Source organism: Aquarana catesbeiana, linkage group LG11, assembly GCF_042186555.1.
Source record: "Aquarana catesbeiana isolate 2022-GZ linkage group LG11, ASM4218655v1, whole genome shotgun sequence".
Lineage (NCBI taxonomy): Eukaryota > Metazoa > Chordata > Amphibia > Anura > Ranidae > Aquarana > Aquarana catesbeiana.
In genome coordinates, this window is record NC_133334.1 from 110,198,027 (window position 1) to 110,214,250 (window position 16,224).

The following is a 16,224-nucleotide window of genomic DNA, read 5'->3' on the forward strand; positions in this document are numbered from 1 at the left end:
TCATATTGCTACAAAAAAAAAAGAAAAAGATATTTTGCATATTGTACATGTGTATATCTGTTACTTGATGCTTTCAATTCACCAGCTTTTGTTTTTAGCCTTAAAGCGGTATTAAACCCAAAAGCAGAAATGCATTATATTGCAGCTTACCAATTCTTAGATGTGATGGCTGCATTTATTTCTTATTATTAGGCTTTCCTTTATTTTTACCTGGTGATCTGACCAGTAAGTCAGAACAAGCTGTCCTGCAAATGTATCAGCTAAGAGTGTTGAGACAAACCATTTGGTACTGACAGGAGTGCTTATAATGATCAGCTTTCGAGTCATGTAAAACCTTTACCCCCCGAAAAACTGCTGCTGTAACTGCTTGTGTAACTGCAGTGGGAGCTGGAGTTTGGCTTCAATTTGTTAGTGTATCTAAATCTGCTAGTACACCTAACACTCCCCTCCCCCCAGACTTAAAATGCTGCTGTCCAAAGGTGCCCCTGTGCTCCTTTATCCACAGTGGGGCCACTCTAATGCCGCGTACACACGTTCAGATTTTCCGACAACAAAACCGTGGATTTTCTTCTGAAGGATGTTGGCTCAAACTTGTCTTGCATACACACGGTCACAAAAATGTTGGCCCAAAATTCAAAAAGTGAGAACGCGGTGATGTACAAGACGTATGATGAGCCGAGAAAAAAGAAGTTCAAAAGCCAGTGCGGCTCCTTCTGCTTGATTCAGAGCATGCGTGAACTTTTGTGCGACGGACTTGTGTACACACGATCGGAGTTTCCGACAACAAGTTTTGTTGGCAAGAATTTGAAAATCTGCTCTCAAACATTTGTGGGCGGAATTCCGACAGCAAATGTTCGATGGAGCATACACACGGTCCGACAACAAGCTCACATCGAACATTTCCCGTCGGAAAATCCGACCGTGTGTACGCTGCATAAGGGCTAATGCACACTGCGTCTCAAAGAAGCTGTTCCTACAAGCGTTTGAGCTTTTATTTTTTTCTGCCTGGAAACTCCCCTCCATGTTAGGCAATGTGGCCATGCACACTATAGGCGTTTTCAGGAGTTTACATGCATATGAGCTTACAGGTAGAAAGAAAAACCCAAAGGAGCAGCTTCTTTGAGCTTCTTTGAGCTGCGGTGTGCATGAGCCCTAATACAGGAGATGTGTTACAGGCAAGATCATCAGGTGAAAACAGAGGGGAAAAGCCTAAAAAAAGAAAACTAATGCAGCCACCACATCCAAGGATTGGTAAGCTGCAATGTTTTACATTTCTGGTTTGGGGTTTAATACCATTTTAATGACATAATTTGTCTTGATATCTTGTTTCAGGTTGCAGAGCGAGCACTTTATTTCTGGAACAATGAGTACATCCTAAGTCTGATAGAGGAAAACTGTCACACCATCCTCCCCCTTATATTCGGCACACTCTACCAAGTCTCCAAGGAGCACTGGAACCAGTAAGTGCTGTCCCAGGAAGGAAGCATGCTGTAATATGTCAATAATGGGAGGCCTGTAATAGATCCATTGTATGAGGTGACTCTCATGACTAAGGATATTGCCTTCGGTCATTGGTTTTAATTCTACAATGAAACACAAACACAGCCTGACTCATCAAGCTTCAGAAACACTTATCACATGCTAGAAGTGGCACATTGCACAATATTATCACATTTTTTCGCTCATTAAAGATGGGAACGTATTTTCTGTTGTGATTTTAACACCTCATTCACACAAGATGGAAAGCTGACCTGAGCTTGTCTCAAATGAAAAGCTAAAGTGATCACTTTAGCATTTCACTTTATACAGGCTGCTGAAAAGCCAATTATATGTCTGGTTCTTGATATAAAATTACTCATATGGGAAAGCATCCATAACACCAAATTAAAACGTATACAGTCAAACAGTGGTGCATCATGGGAATGAGGCCCACTGTGCTCTGACCCACACTGCACCCATGGATAGGACAAGTTTGATGCGCTGCAGAAGCGCCTGTCATTTCCCTCTGGGCAATATCTGTCACTTCCCGCTGCTATGTTGGCTCCAGTCACTGGCCGCTGTGTGCCTCTGCCTCCTGTCACTGCCCCCTAGGTGGCTACCGTCACTGTGTGGGTCCACCTCCTGTCACTGTTGGCTATGTAGCTCCGCCTTCTGTCACTGCCCACTTTGTTGGCTCCTGTCACTGTTGGCTGTGTGGCTCCGCCTTCTGTCACTGCCCACTTTGTTGGCTCCTGTCACTGTTGGCTGTGTGGCTCCGCCTTCTGTCACTGCCCACTTTGTCGGCTCCTGTCACTGTTGGCTGTGTGGCTCCACCTTCTGTCACTGCCAGCTGTGCTGCTCCTGTCACAAATGATCCTGTGTGACTCCACTTGCAGCCACACACAGATCCTATTGCTGGATTAGTGGGATCAGTATCTCTGATGGGGTGGATCACTGATGTCATCTGGAGCCCAGGAGAAATGAGATCTCCCAATGCCGGTCTCTCTGACCTTAGGCTTAGATCTGTGATTTTTTTTTTTTAGGGGGGGGGTGGATTGTGCAGATGTAACTTTGACAGATTGAGTCTGTACCCCAGTACAACCACACCCAAGGTTTGTCTGTGCGTTCTACAATCCCCCCAACTCAGTCAGACTAGCCTGGGGTAGTGGGGGATTTTAGGGTTGTAGTGGGCACAGACTGTGGGGGGGGAGATACTGGAGTCCAGACAAATCTAGGGGGGAATTCTCCTGGGCACAGACTAATCTAGGGGGTTGCACCGGGGGACAGAATCCCAAATAGCAAGGATAACTTGCCACAAATTTGTGGCAGTGTTGAATGGTAATGTCACATACACACGATCGGAAATTCCGCAAGCAAAACTCTGATGAGAGCTTTTGGTCGGAAAATGCGAACGTGTGTATGCTCCATCGGTCTTTTGCTGGTGGAATTCCAGCCAGCAAAAGATTGAGAGCATGTTCTCTATTTTTCGGTCGTGAAAATGCGATCATCTGTACAAATTCCGATCGTCTGTAGAAGTTCCGACGCGCAAAATTCCTATGCATGCTCGGAAGCATTGAACTTCATTTTCTCGGCTCGTCGTAGTGTTGTACGTCACGAGTTCTCGACGGTCGAAAGTTCAGAGAACTTCTGTGTGACCGTGTGTATGCAAGGCAAGCTTGAGCGGAATTCCATCAGAAAAAATCATCCAAGTTTTTTCCAATGGAAAATCCGCTCGTGTGTACGCGGCATAAGTCTTGTTAACTTGCTGCACATTTTCACTGGCAAGTTCTACACTTGCAGAACACTTAAAACACTAGTTGAAATATTTCCAATTTGTAGCAAATTTGTGTGGCAAGTCTCTAGCAAGAGCAAAGTTGCAGTGGTGAGTTTACAGCAAGAGCTCTGCAAGTCACAGTGACCCCCATGGTGGGATGACTATTGCACAACATAACTGATACGGAACTTGCAACAGACTTGCAGAATGTTTGCAAAGAAAGTTGATCTGGAGTCAGGCAATGCGAAATTGCTGCAATTGTGCAACAAACGTGTAAAGCCTGGCAAGTCTAGCAATAGCTTAGCAAGTCATTTTCAAACTTGCCGCTCAATTGCTTGCTATCTGGGATAACGGAGGGCAGAATTTTACTGAAGAAAAGACTAATCTCGGGGAGGATTGTACTTGGGACAGGCAATGTCCGATGGGAGGCATTCCTCCATCCACCGAATTTGTGTGGATAGAGGAGACTGCTGGGTTTTTCTTGTTCAACCTGCTGGCACAGCAATCCAAGCATATTTTATAGGTACAAGGCTTTTGTTTAACCACACCTCTTTAAGCCCTCCCAATGCTAACGATATGTGACCACTGGCACAATTTTCTAAGCGTGCCTACTGAAGTTCCCTAAAGGTGCCCCAAGTCTTTTATAATCCTAGCAACAACCAAAGTAGGGCTAGGATCACAATGATGCGGTGCGATTTGAATGAGTTTGATAGTGAGATTTGAAGGACTAAAGCCAGTGTGACTCCACCCACGTCTATCTGTGATTCCACTGTGTTTGCATTGCGATTTTAAAACAGCTGCGATTTTAATTTATGGCCTAGTCTCTCTCTCTCTCTCTGAGAAACACAGCACAGAGTCCTAGAAAAATGTACTGAAATCACATTGCATTTGAACTTCTATGCATTTTTCAATCAGTTTCTATTCAAATATACAATATGGGCTAACAATCACACTTCCCACCAGACACACACAGGACCCTTTTTAAAATTGCATTGCGCACGGACTGCATAGATGTCAAACACATGGTATTTCACTTGTCATGCGAATAAAAGAGTTCTGGAACGCATCTAAAATCGCATCAGTGTGAACCAAATGTTGGGAGCTTTTGTTATCTGTTCCTTTCCTCCTATAATGCAATGCTGGATGCATAAATCATCTGTCACTTATCTAAATTCGATTGAAAAAAAGATGACCACAATGCAAGCCTGGCAGTCCCCTTCCAAACTCATTGAGGCTACAGATAACCGATACACTATAGCTAAACTAAAGGTATTTTTTCATATTGGCTAGAATAAGGGAGGGTTATAACTCCTGTCAGGTTTTTTGTTTAGCCATCTGTGTCCCATTGGGTAGATTTTACTTTACTTCCTGTCCCATAGCCAAAACATAAAGTGAGAGGAAATCCCTCCAAAGTGAGAAAATTCATTTTTGTCACCAGGTTCACCCCAGTGGAAGATTTCCCCTCTAATCCTGCTCCGATGACAACCAGAAACCTGGGGTTTTCTTTCACTTTCATTCTCAGTGATAACAGTAAATAGAACACATTGAAAGAGAAAATTTTCCTAACAGGGACAGGTGGAAATAAAAACATGACAGGTGTTCTAATCCCATGTCACTCTATCTGAAACAGAAACAAGTTTTGCCTATAGCTATACTTTAAGCGATCTTTACTTATCATCCAACAATATGTTCTTGCACCTGATGTTTGAAATACCATAGCCTTATGCTCTTATATCCTTTGTACTTTTCAAGTTCTTTTCAACTGCTGAGGAGTCCTTCTCTTTCTTTTTTAGGACAATCGTCTCCTTGATTTATAATGTCCTGAAGACATTTATGGAAATGAATGGGAAACTCTTTGATGAACTCACCGCATCCTATAAACTTGACAGGCAACAGTAAGTCATGCTACAGAAACTGTATGCTTAAGCAAGGTGAAATGTTAGGTTTTGGAATATGCAATATTACATACTAGCTTACAAGTAGTTTAGTACCTTGACTGATGTGACCACTGGATATCACCAGATATTTTACTGAGCTTAAAGCTGAAATAAGTTGGCCCAAACAAACTATGTCCCTCACTACGATGTGAAGCCGCTGGATATGCTGTATATACTTTACAGTGTGTAGCTGAGACTATAATACAGCACACCGCACTGTCCTGGGTTTGAGTCGAGACTTCCTTTCTCATACCCAGAACACATTTGCTGAGTCAGAGCATCAGCCGGCCTCCCTGATTCAGCCAATCAGAGGAAGCTTTTTATTTATTGCTAGAATACATCGCTTTCTCTGAATGGCTGAGCACCGATCATATAGACTCTATTGTGTTCTGGGTATAAGACAGGAAGGTATAAGACAGGAAGTTCTCAAACCCAGGAAAAAGCTGGAGTTCAACTTTAAAGTGGAAGAAAAGTCTAACTATATCTATTCTTAAAACATTTCTTCCCCCCAACCTCCTCCTACCTATCCTGCCTAACCCATATACAATAGAATCTGTATACTTACCTCACAGTTTGGTCATGTGATACTGCAGCTTGGTATATGGAAGTGCTCAACAACCACTCCAAATTCTGGAAGCCGTGATGTCACCTATTGGCTCCAATGGCTCACCTGTGGTGTCGCTGTTTCCTCCTCTCCCCTGCAGCAGCCACTCACTGACACAAGGGAGCCACAGCTGCGGGATCATGTGACGAGACCAGATTAAATATAGTTAGGTATACAGACCTTATTTTTACATGTTAGGCAGGATAAGTAGGAGAAGGGAAGAGAACATTTTTAGGAACAGATATAGTTGGGCTTTTATCCCACGTTGAACTTGAGGTAACCATTACCTATCTATGTGTGAATGCATGACCATAAATATGGCAGCATGTATAATCTTTAAATATTATGCCGTGTAATAGCTTTCATGGAAAGGAGGTGAGTGGATTAAAGGTGCTCCAACTCAATCAAGGATAGAGAAAGTGTGATAAAAGTTAAAGACCTGTAGGGGTTAGAGAAACCAAATTGATATTCAGTTTCAAAAAGCAATGGTAGAATACAGGCCATGTATGACCCTAAAAGATACACTTTAAAATAGCGTATTAAAATCAATATACTGAGAATAGCCTTCATGCACGCATTTTGTTTTTCATTTTTGCATTGGTATAGTGCAGTGATTCCTAACCCCTAGGAAATGTTTGATTAATGATGGCACCCCCTACAAAATTAATATCACATTTCATGATGAAGAAGTCTAATTTCTCATTTTCGAACCACTTACAGTACTACAGGTGAACAAATTGAACTAAAAAAAATAAGCTTTTAACTCCATACATAACATGCACATATAAATAGTGCAATTAGATTCTAATTTATTTAGAAAAAATGTGAAAAGTAAAATCAATCCCTGTGAACATAAAATTCTGTAACTTTTTTACTCCTGCTTCTCATTCCAGATTTGATCAAAATATGGCACATTTTTTCTGACTGCAATCTGCAGGTCTGCCTCTGGATTCAGGCGACTCCTAGATTTTGTTTTCATTGACAAATCTGAACTGAATCCAGATTCATACAAGTATGTTGTTGCAAACGGAATGAAGACATGGAGTACTTTTCCAACAAGTCTTGGGAACATATCCAGTGCTGCACACCAAAACACCAAAATCAAAAAGTCACCAGCCCCATTCTCATACGCAATGCAGACCTCTCTTTGCACACAATACAATCACCCTGCTCACTCTTCTCACAGTGCAGTCCACCCCTTTCCTCACAGTAATTCACAGTAGCTCACAACAACCCACACAATCCGATTAGCCCACAGGTGGAGGTGGTCACCGGTGGAGCTGTGACAGGAAGTGTCCTTGCATTTCTTGCCATTGGGGAATGCATGGCTAGGGGTTGGGACTATGGCAACATGACAGGTGGAAGGTGGTACTGAAGAGGAAACCAGAAAGCAAAAACAAAAATGTCAGGCAGCTGTGGTCCTGGGACCAACTCCATCCAGTACATGTGGGGTACATGCTCTGAGTGCTTGGCACTAATAATGCCCATGGATGGTAATAAAGAACCCCATTTGCTGAGACAAATCATATAGTAGGCTGAGTAATTCCTGGTTCACCCACTGTAAGATCTTCACTTCACTTCGCAGACAGAGAGAGAGAAACGCAGGACTGTGGTCCTAACTCTAAACTATGAGAACCTCCATGTTAGAGCAACAGTATAGCAATGAATAAATAAAGGGCAGGTATGCCTGGGGTTAGTACATTTCTCTTTAAAGATGTAATGACACACCAGAAGCTAAAAGCTTCCAATGTGTCCTAGGGCTGCCTCCAGCTGAGGTGGTTGCCATTTTTGTTTAGAATGGTGGCTTAACTGTCTTATCACATTATTCATGGAGACAGTGAGTTAAGGGGGCCTTATGGCAAATCCCACTGCCCACATCTTATGTGCCAATTACACTGATTACTATAGATCTAAGCATTCTTATGCCCCGTACACATGATCGGACATTGATCGGACATTCCGACAACAAAATCCATGGATTTTTCCGACGGATGTTGGCTCAAACTTGTCTTGCATACACACGGTCGCACAAAGTTGTCGGAAAATCCGATCGCTCTGAACGCGGTGACGTAAAACACGTACGTCAGGACTATAAACAGGGCAATAGCCAATTGCTTTCGTCTCTTAATTTATTCTGAGCATGCGTGGCACTTTGTCCGTCGGATTTGTCTACACACGATCGGAATTTAAAGGATCGGATTTTGTTGTCGGAAAATTTTATAGCATGCTCTCAAACTTTGTGTGTCGGAAAATCCGATGGAAAAAGTCCGATGGAGCCCACACACGGTCGGATTTTCCGACAACACGCTCCGATCGCACATTTTCCGTCGGAAAATCCGACCGTGTGTATGGGGCATTAATGTTTGTACATGCGGGAAGTATTCATAGTTAGTTTTCTGATCAAACTGGATTCTCATTGTTTAAATTATGCTTGAATTATACATTAGATGGACAGCATTGACAATGCTGAGAACACTAAACTTTAAACAAAACATTACAACCACCCTTGCCCTTGGCTTTTGAAGAAAAAAAACTGTAGAGGAAGTTGGGATTCTTGCAAATACATCATAGATAGCAATCTAAATTGAAGAAAAAAAACTATAGAGGAAGTTGGGATTCTTGCAAATACATCATACTGTAGATAGCAATTTAAATACCTTAAGTTGTGTTTTATTTAAGCTGAGTATTCCCCTTGACTTATGTGTGTTAATTCTTTCCTATTAGGGAGATGAAGCGAGAAAAAGATCGCCAGGAGCTTTGGAGAAAACTAGATGAGCTGCGTCTTAAAAAGCTCAATGGTCTAGAAGAAGCTCAGATGAACCAGCTTAATTTACAGCACAGCCGAGCGAGTAAAAGTTAGGAGACCCCCGATCACCTTCCACTATTTAACAGAAGACCACTGCAGCCAGTCCACACCCCCTCCTCCCCACATTGCACCCTTTGTTCCTTTGCTTAGAATTCATAAGTACCTCCTTCAGTGGGGGAAAGCCCTAGCTCACACCGTGATGCCAGTACCATTTATAACATATGGGATTAAAACATTCCAGGGATGTCTCCTTTTTATGTTTTAGCAGTATATTTTCTTTTCCTGGGAGAGCAACACATATTGAAGCCTTGTCGGCAAACCACCATATGCCATCCCCACTTAGTAACAGCAAAGACTTCTAGTAAAAGCCATTATGTGTCTATGCCACTTTCTATCTATTCATATTATGGATTACTATGAAAAAGGTTATCAAGACTGGTTACTACAACATCAAAGGCTTCCTGGGAAAAAAAAAGAAAAGTTCTGTCACTTTCTGTCCAGTGGAAGTAGGGGCTTCTGGGAAGATCCCTGCATCTGTAACCCTTTGTGAAAGTTAAGGCTTCCGGGCAAGCCTGTCACGAATCCACTTCAGTCGTATTTTGACCATGAAAGTAAAGGCTTCTGGGAAAGCCTTCTTAATATTCAGCAATGGTCACTTTCTGTTTGTAAAAACAGAGGCTTCTGGAAAGGCCTATGTCTCCTGTCTGTCAATTTCTGTCTGTGAGAGCAGAGACTTCTGGGTAAGTCTCTCCACCAGTTACCTTTATTCCGTCAATAAGAGTCTGGGCTTCTGGGAAGCCAGTTCTGAACCACTTCTGTAACCGAAACCACCTCTGCCCCCCATCCACACACATCTCTCCTGGTTGTAGGAAACTATCAACTTTCTTACAAGCAAAAGATTTAAGAACAATGGACATGCAGAAAAACACCATGCTGGATTCATGGGAGCAAAGACTTCTAGGTAGCCTGACCTGTCCTCCACTGCCCACTGATGTTCATCCTACGAATGCTCCAGGTCGGTAAATGGGCTTGTTGTCAGCGATTGAAGAGAAGATAAAGTGTACTTTCAGAAAATTAGAAAAAATGAACTTCTTAGGGGTGCTTAGATGTAAGCTGTGATAAAGAATTTTACCCAATAGTTAATTACAGTTCAGATAAAATATATTCCATTGTCTATTTGAAGGTGCCATGGTGGTTAATAAAATATAATTACTGGCTGATAATTACATTTTAAAGGCACACTGTGGAATAATTCAACAAGAAATCTATGTTTATTTCAAGGCAAATGATTGTGTTTAGTCAGTTCTGCTCCCAGTTTGCATCTGGCAAACGTTTGCATTACTCAGCGGCTGCAAACAATTTTTCTGCAAGAAACCATCAATGGAATACCTTTGGAATACAAACTGAAATGAAACATACCCGTAAGGCAGTTAACAGCTAGATCGTTGTTAAAGTCTGATGTTCTAGATAATGCTCTCACAAACACCAAATGTTTTTGCTTATTACTATTTGAGAGAGCAGCGGATTCTAGTTTCCTAACAATATATAGAAAGTAACTTAGTCAGCAGGACCTGTATTAAAATTTGATAGATTTAGATGTTGATAGAAAACTAATGACATAATGAGGAATTGCAACTGTCTGAAGAAACAAAGGACTGAGCCGTGAAGCTGAAGATATGCCTTTTAGTCATCCAATTAGCAGTTGCGTGCTACCTATATTTGTAGATAAAATTCCAGTTTATCATCAGTCTGTTGTACTCTAGAACTGGGTTTTTGAAAGGTAGTTAGCAGAAACAAATGTTTAATCACAGAAGAGGGGAATTGTACATATTCTGATTTTGTTGAAGAGGATCCAAAAGCCAAAAACTTGTCTTTCAGACCTTTCCAAAACATTGCAGGATATGGTTCTATAACAAGAGGTCTTACTTGCTCACTATGCAGAACTGCAGTACACTCAGAATTGTTCTTACTGTCATGTAAAAAGTCCTTCACGCGGTATCAGCGAACAGAAAATGCTCGTAATGAGGGTAAGCCCAAAAAAATAATTTTACGTAAATGACACAATCAAGCAATTCTTGAAGACAACTTATTTCAGGATTTAAATTTCACCAAAGGACTCTGGGAAAATTGAATCAACTAAAATCATGAAACTTGATTGTCTTTATAGAAATTTTCATTAGAATCCAGTTTGGTTCCAAGTGGTACCTAAAATAACTCCAAAACACTTCAACAGAGAAGAAAGAATAAGGAAGAACATGCTGCTTTTTTAGACTGCAGCTTTCCATTGCAATACAGCAGGAGATGAAATTGTACTGCTCTTCTTTACATATGTGTGTGTGTGGGGGGAACACTGATCCTCTTATTAACGGTATAAATTAGCCTATTCTCAAAGAGTATATATAAATATAAATATATTGTGTGCAATGTTTTCATTTTAATTTTTATTTTTTTAAACAATTATTTATGGTATTATTATTTATTTCGTATTTAATATGGTCAGCGTTGGATTTGTTTAGTTCACAGGGGGAAGGGGGAGGAGTGGGGTGAATATGATATTTAACCTGTTCACTGCTGAATTAAATGCTGGGTCTCAGAAATATGTCCCGTCTTTATGTCTAAACTTTCTGGCAACCTATATTTATACAGGCATTTAGTTATTAGGTTGTAAAAAGATGTAGGTTCACCAAGGTTGACCATTCAGTTTCTGCTATTTTGACTACAGTATGTTTTGCATGACTTTTCTTGCTAAGTAAAATGAGGGTAATTCCATGTCTGAGTGATGCTTTGTGTGAAAGTAATAATATGGTTTTGCTGAGGGTTTTTGATGGGGCTCCATGAAAACATTTTTGTTGAAAAGTTTGTTTCTTAGTGCAAACAATTTGGGATCAAGGAGAAAATATGCTCTCATTGATATTCAAACATGTATCCTACTGCAGACCTAATCTCTAACCCACCTTTATTCTGCGTAATATGTTTAATCTATCCAGGGCTGCTCCTACTCACTGTACCCCTAATGGCATTAGACAGTTGCCCCAGTGTTTAATTCTGCCATTAAACATAGTCCCCAAATTTTAAGCTTTGTCTGCTCAAAGTCTCAGCCTTTCCTGACAGCTAGACAATAATTAAAAAGTGCGTGGATACAGATTTTGCATCCCTGCATTGTTTAATCAGTGTGTCTAAAAACAGGAACATATGCTGCAAATTGAAATGCAGCCTGATAGAATCTACATACTGTATATGGAAAAGCCAGCACTGGTAGTGACACTAATACTAGAAACTAAAAAGGTTTTTTACAATTGTGGAGGGGACTATGCCAAGAGTTTTAAAAGTCACAGGAAAAAGGGAAAAATGAAATGGTCACTTCTGGCAACAAACCAGCTTCAGCGTTTATTTCTAACGTTCAATAGAAAAAAAAGATAGTGTTTTATATAATGAGTTGTTACAGGCAGCACAGACATTTCTCTTGAAAATTTTACTTTTATCTCATAAAAATACAAATTACACACGCAGAAATGTATATTGCAAATGCTCCCCTATTTTACCAAATGTGATGGATTTTATGTTAAATTGACATTCTGGGGTTGACTTACTAAAGGCAAAGAGACTGGGTATTCTTTGCTAAATTAAATTTCACCATATTTACTAAGCTCTAGGGAAAATCCCCTTGCAAGGTACAATTTCAATTGCAAATTAAACAGCCTATTTGCTATTAGTAAGTCAACCCCTCTTTGTCTAGTTGTAAGTAGCCTATTTCATCTTTCAGGTAACAGATATAATTACAAAAAAGGGACATTCCATCATAAACAACACCATTGGCATCAGAAACAAAATAAACCAAAATAGAGGTTTAACAGGTAGATGAATCTTACTAGCATAGGAGAAATCCTCCTACCTAATTACCAACCTGGGCGTTAATTGAACATAACAACACAAAAAAATTGGGAAGCTAATGGTAATTTTATTGGGGTCTTAGCAGTGATGGGAGTAAGTCACACATGTGCAAGTCACAAGCAAGTCTCAAGTCTTAACTTTCAAGTCACAAGCAAGTCCCAAGTTACTGTGGCGAAAAGCAAGCAAGTCAAGTCGAGTCCCTGCTAGAAGTCAAGCAAGTCAAGTCAAGTCATTTATTTTGGTCAAGTCACAAATTAAGTCAAAATACTGATCTACTCCGAAGCCGGGACTCGGGGGGGAGCTTTTTTTTGTGGGGGGGGGGCGGCTTTTGCCTAGGCCAAGACACAGCACTGGTGGTGCCAAGTCATTGCAAGTCAAATAGCCCAAGTCAAAGTCAAGTCGCAAGTCATTAGTGACAAGTCAAAGTCAAGTCGAGTCATTTATTTAATTTTGTCAAGCAAGTCGCAAGTCCTCAAACAAGTGACTCGAGTCTGACTCGAGTCAAGTCATGTGACTCGAGTCCCCCACCTCTGGGTCTTAGAATAACCCCCCCCCCCAGGGGAGTCTCTGCTACAATCCCCTGGGGAACCATCACAAACTGTAAGTAACCTGCTAGAAATTCCAATAAGCATGTACCAACATAAAATGATCATAGATCAAGTATCCACATATTGAGAAAGTAGAAAGGAAGAGAAGAAAAAGTGAGACCTAAAAGAAGCAAAAGAAAAGAAGCATACAGCTTAGGGAGGAATCAAGCACCAGAGTTCATTGGAGAGTATGAATCAACACTATGGTTCACAGGGGCTGATGTACAGTATGCAAACACTCCACAGTTCCCACACTGCCTCAAATGTATTAGAGGTGGTCATAAGGGTGCTGATCATCTTCTCCTGGACCATTATCCAAGATTTCTTTCGTTGTGCTGCAGTATATGACACCGTCGGTTGCTTCCATGCTGGGGCTAAGGTAATCTTAGCGCCCAGCAGTATAAAATGAATGAGTTTCTGAAGGCACTTAGAGCATCCGACCGGCTTGCTATTCAGCAAGGCGAACTCAGGAGTTTTAGGCACTGTGCAGCAAACGAAAAATTTGTGTGGAAGAGTGAGCCAACATGGCCACAACCCCTAAGACATCTATGTTTTTTAGTGGCATGGAATCAGCTGAGTGTAGGAACATATAATCTTCCTAAAATCTTTAGTTTTCATTAGCTCCTGACCAAAAGTCTAAAAAAAGAAAACCAAGCTGCAACATTCCAAAATTATGTTTCTGGGTTTAGTATGGCTCTAAACCTACTACCACCCCATTCTAATGCCCTGTACACACGGTCGGATTTTCTGACGGAAAAAGTGCGATTGGATTGTGTTGACGGAAATTCCGATTGTGTGTGGGCTCCATCTGACTTTTTCCGTCGGAATTTCCGACACACAAAGTTTGCGAGCAGGCTATAAAATTTTCCGACAACAAAATCCGATCAGTTAAATTCCGATCGTGTGTACACAAATCCGGCGCACAAAGTGCCATGCATGCTCAGAATAAATTAAAAGATGAAAGCTATTGGCTACTGCCCCGTTTATAGTCCCGACGTACGTGTTTTACGTCACCGCGTTCAGAGCGATTGGATTTTCCGACAACTTTGTGGGACCGTGTGTATGCAAGACAAGTTTGAGCCAACATGGATGAATCCATGGATTTTGTTGTCGGAATGTCCGATCAATGTCCGACCGTGTGTACAGGGCATGAGACTTTTCTATCTACCCTGTGAAAGAAAAGATGCTTATACCTACGGATTCTGAAGCAATTCTGGTTCAGTCACATGATGTCTCCAGCGGTGGCTTCAGTAAAGAGATCGGACGCAGTGGCTGCAAATACCTGTGCAGTGACATCAATAATAAGCTACCCCTCCTCTACACTGAAGCCGGAGTTGGCACTTGATCATGTGACTAGACAAAAGTGGCTTCAGAATAGGTAAATATAAGCATCTTTTCTTTCACAAGGTAGATAGAATAGTCTTAAAATGAGGGTGGGAGTAGGTTTAGCCTTAGATTATGCCTGAATTTCCACTTTAAATTTTAAAGCTGCCCAGAATCATAATTTACAAATAATATTATATTTAAATATAACTGGGTAGCCTTATAAAATAGAATAACACTGGAAGTTTATTTTGTTTATGAGAAATGAAAATGTAGCCCATAGCAAATAATCAGATTTGTTTCATGTTTCTTATTTGACAATGGAAAAACTAGATGTAGCTATTAACGGGTAGGTCCCCTTAAACCTGTGTGAGCATTTTGCTTCAGAGGTAGAGCATTAAGGACTCTATGGGGTCGATTTACTAAAGGCAAATAGACTGTGCACTCTGCAAGTGTAGTTGTTCTAGAGCTTAGTAAATGAGATGAAGCTTCACTTCACAAAGAATACCCAATTAAATGCAAGAAAAATGAGAAAAAAAAACAGTCAGCAGAGCTTACCCTCCTTTACTAATCTCTATTCGTCTTTAGTAAATCCACCCACATGTCTCTCTGGCCACACTCTCACTGATTGTGCAGCAGTTTGTCTTCTGGGGAGGGAGGAGACTTTTTCTAGCTACACTTTTCTGGTGCAACATCCACCTGACTCCCATGAGTCCTACAGCTGAATGAACAAACGCATCTTGCTTTCTGGTGTATTCCACTTGCATTTGAGATCAGTCTGAGGCACTTCTGACATCATTCATAGTTCATTAATAGGTGTGTTTAACCTGCAATCTGCAGTTGACCTCCTTCTAACATGAACAACAAACTGTTGATGCACTAAAACTCAGGTTTTGATGGGCTGACCCTTTCAGCATCAGTGAAAAGTGAATATACCTTCCCCGTACCAGATTTAACAAAATGTAATTTCAGATTGGATCTAGGAATCAGATTCAGATTTAGAATACTTTTTTTATCCGAAGTAAATTATTAAGATACAATCATACTCAACGAAGAACAAAACAAAAGCACAAGAATAAACAAAACTACAAAATACAATAACAAACAAAATATAAGTCACCACTAACATCAAATTAATATATGCAATTACATAAATTGAAATAAAAAATAAATACTGTACTGTAATAAACATAATATCCTATTAAAACACAATATTGTATACAGTAAATTACACCATTGAACAAACAGCAGAAAAAACTAATTACAAAAGTGTAAATATTGCACCACTTCCCCCCTTATTCCTAAATGGATTAAATTCATTATTTTCCTCAAAATTATACAAACAATACCCCATAATGACAATAGGGTTGGTTTACTAAAGCTGGAGAGTGCAAAATCAGGCTCACTTTTGCATAGAAACTAAACTGCTTCTAACTTTAGCTTGTTCAATTAAGCTTTGGAAATAAAACCTGGAAGCTGATTGATTTCTATGCAGAAGTGAGACTGATTTTGCACTCTCCAACTTTAGTAAATCATCCCCAATGTCTCCGAAAAGAATAGAGGTGGCTCTGGCAATTCCTACAAAGCACCTCAGTGTTCTTACTCCAGTCCAGTTTATTATCCACTGTATGTGTATCCCCGGATACCTAAAAACCTACAAATACACCCACTCCTCGGACGGAGACAGAGGTCACCGATGCCTTCCCTCTTCTCAAGTTCATAACCAGCTGTCTTAATCACAATTAGATACATATGATTATCCTTACACCATATGACAAAGTTCTCCACCACAGTCCTATATTTAGTCTCTTCCCCATCCCTGA

The 16,224-nt window shown here is 40.7% G+C and overlaps 1 protein-coding gene across 2 annotated transcripts in view; it reads left to right on the top strand.

The window, feature by feature from the left end:
• The window catches only part of PPP2R5B (protein phosphatase 2 regulatory subunit B'beta), a 142,348-nt gene extending 130,991 nt beyond the window's left edge, over window positions 1–11,357 (top strand). For both annotated transcript variants that reach the window (XM_073604873.1, XM_073604872.1), the window contains exons 12-14: window positions 1,333–1,460; window positions 5,047–5,148; window positions 8,519–11,357. In XM_073604873.1, the coding sequence (XP_073460974.1) occupies window positions 1,333–1,460; window positions 5,047–5,148; window positions 8,519–8,654 (366 nt within the window). In that variant the 3' untranslated portion in view covers window positions 8,655–11,357. The remainder of the gene's footprint in view (window positions 1–1,332; window positions 1,461–5,046; window positions 5,149–8,518) is intronic.
• Window positions 11,358–16,224: the final 4,867 nt, after the last annotated feature.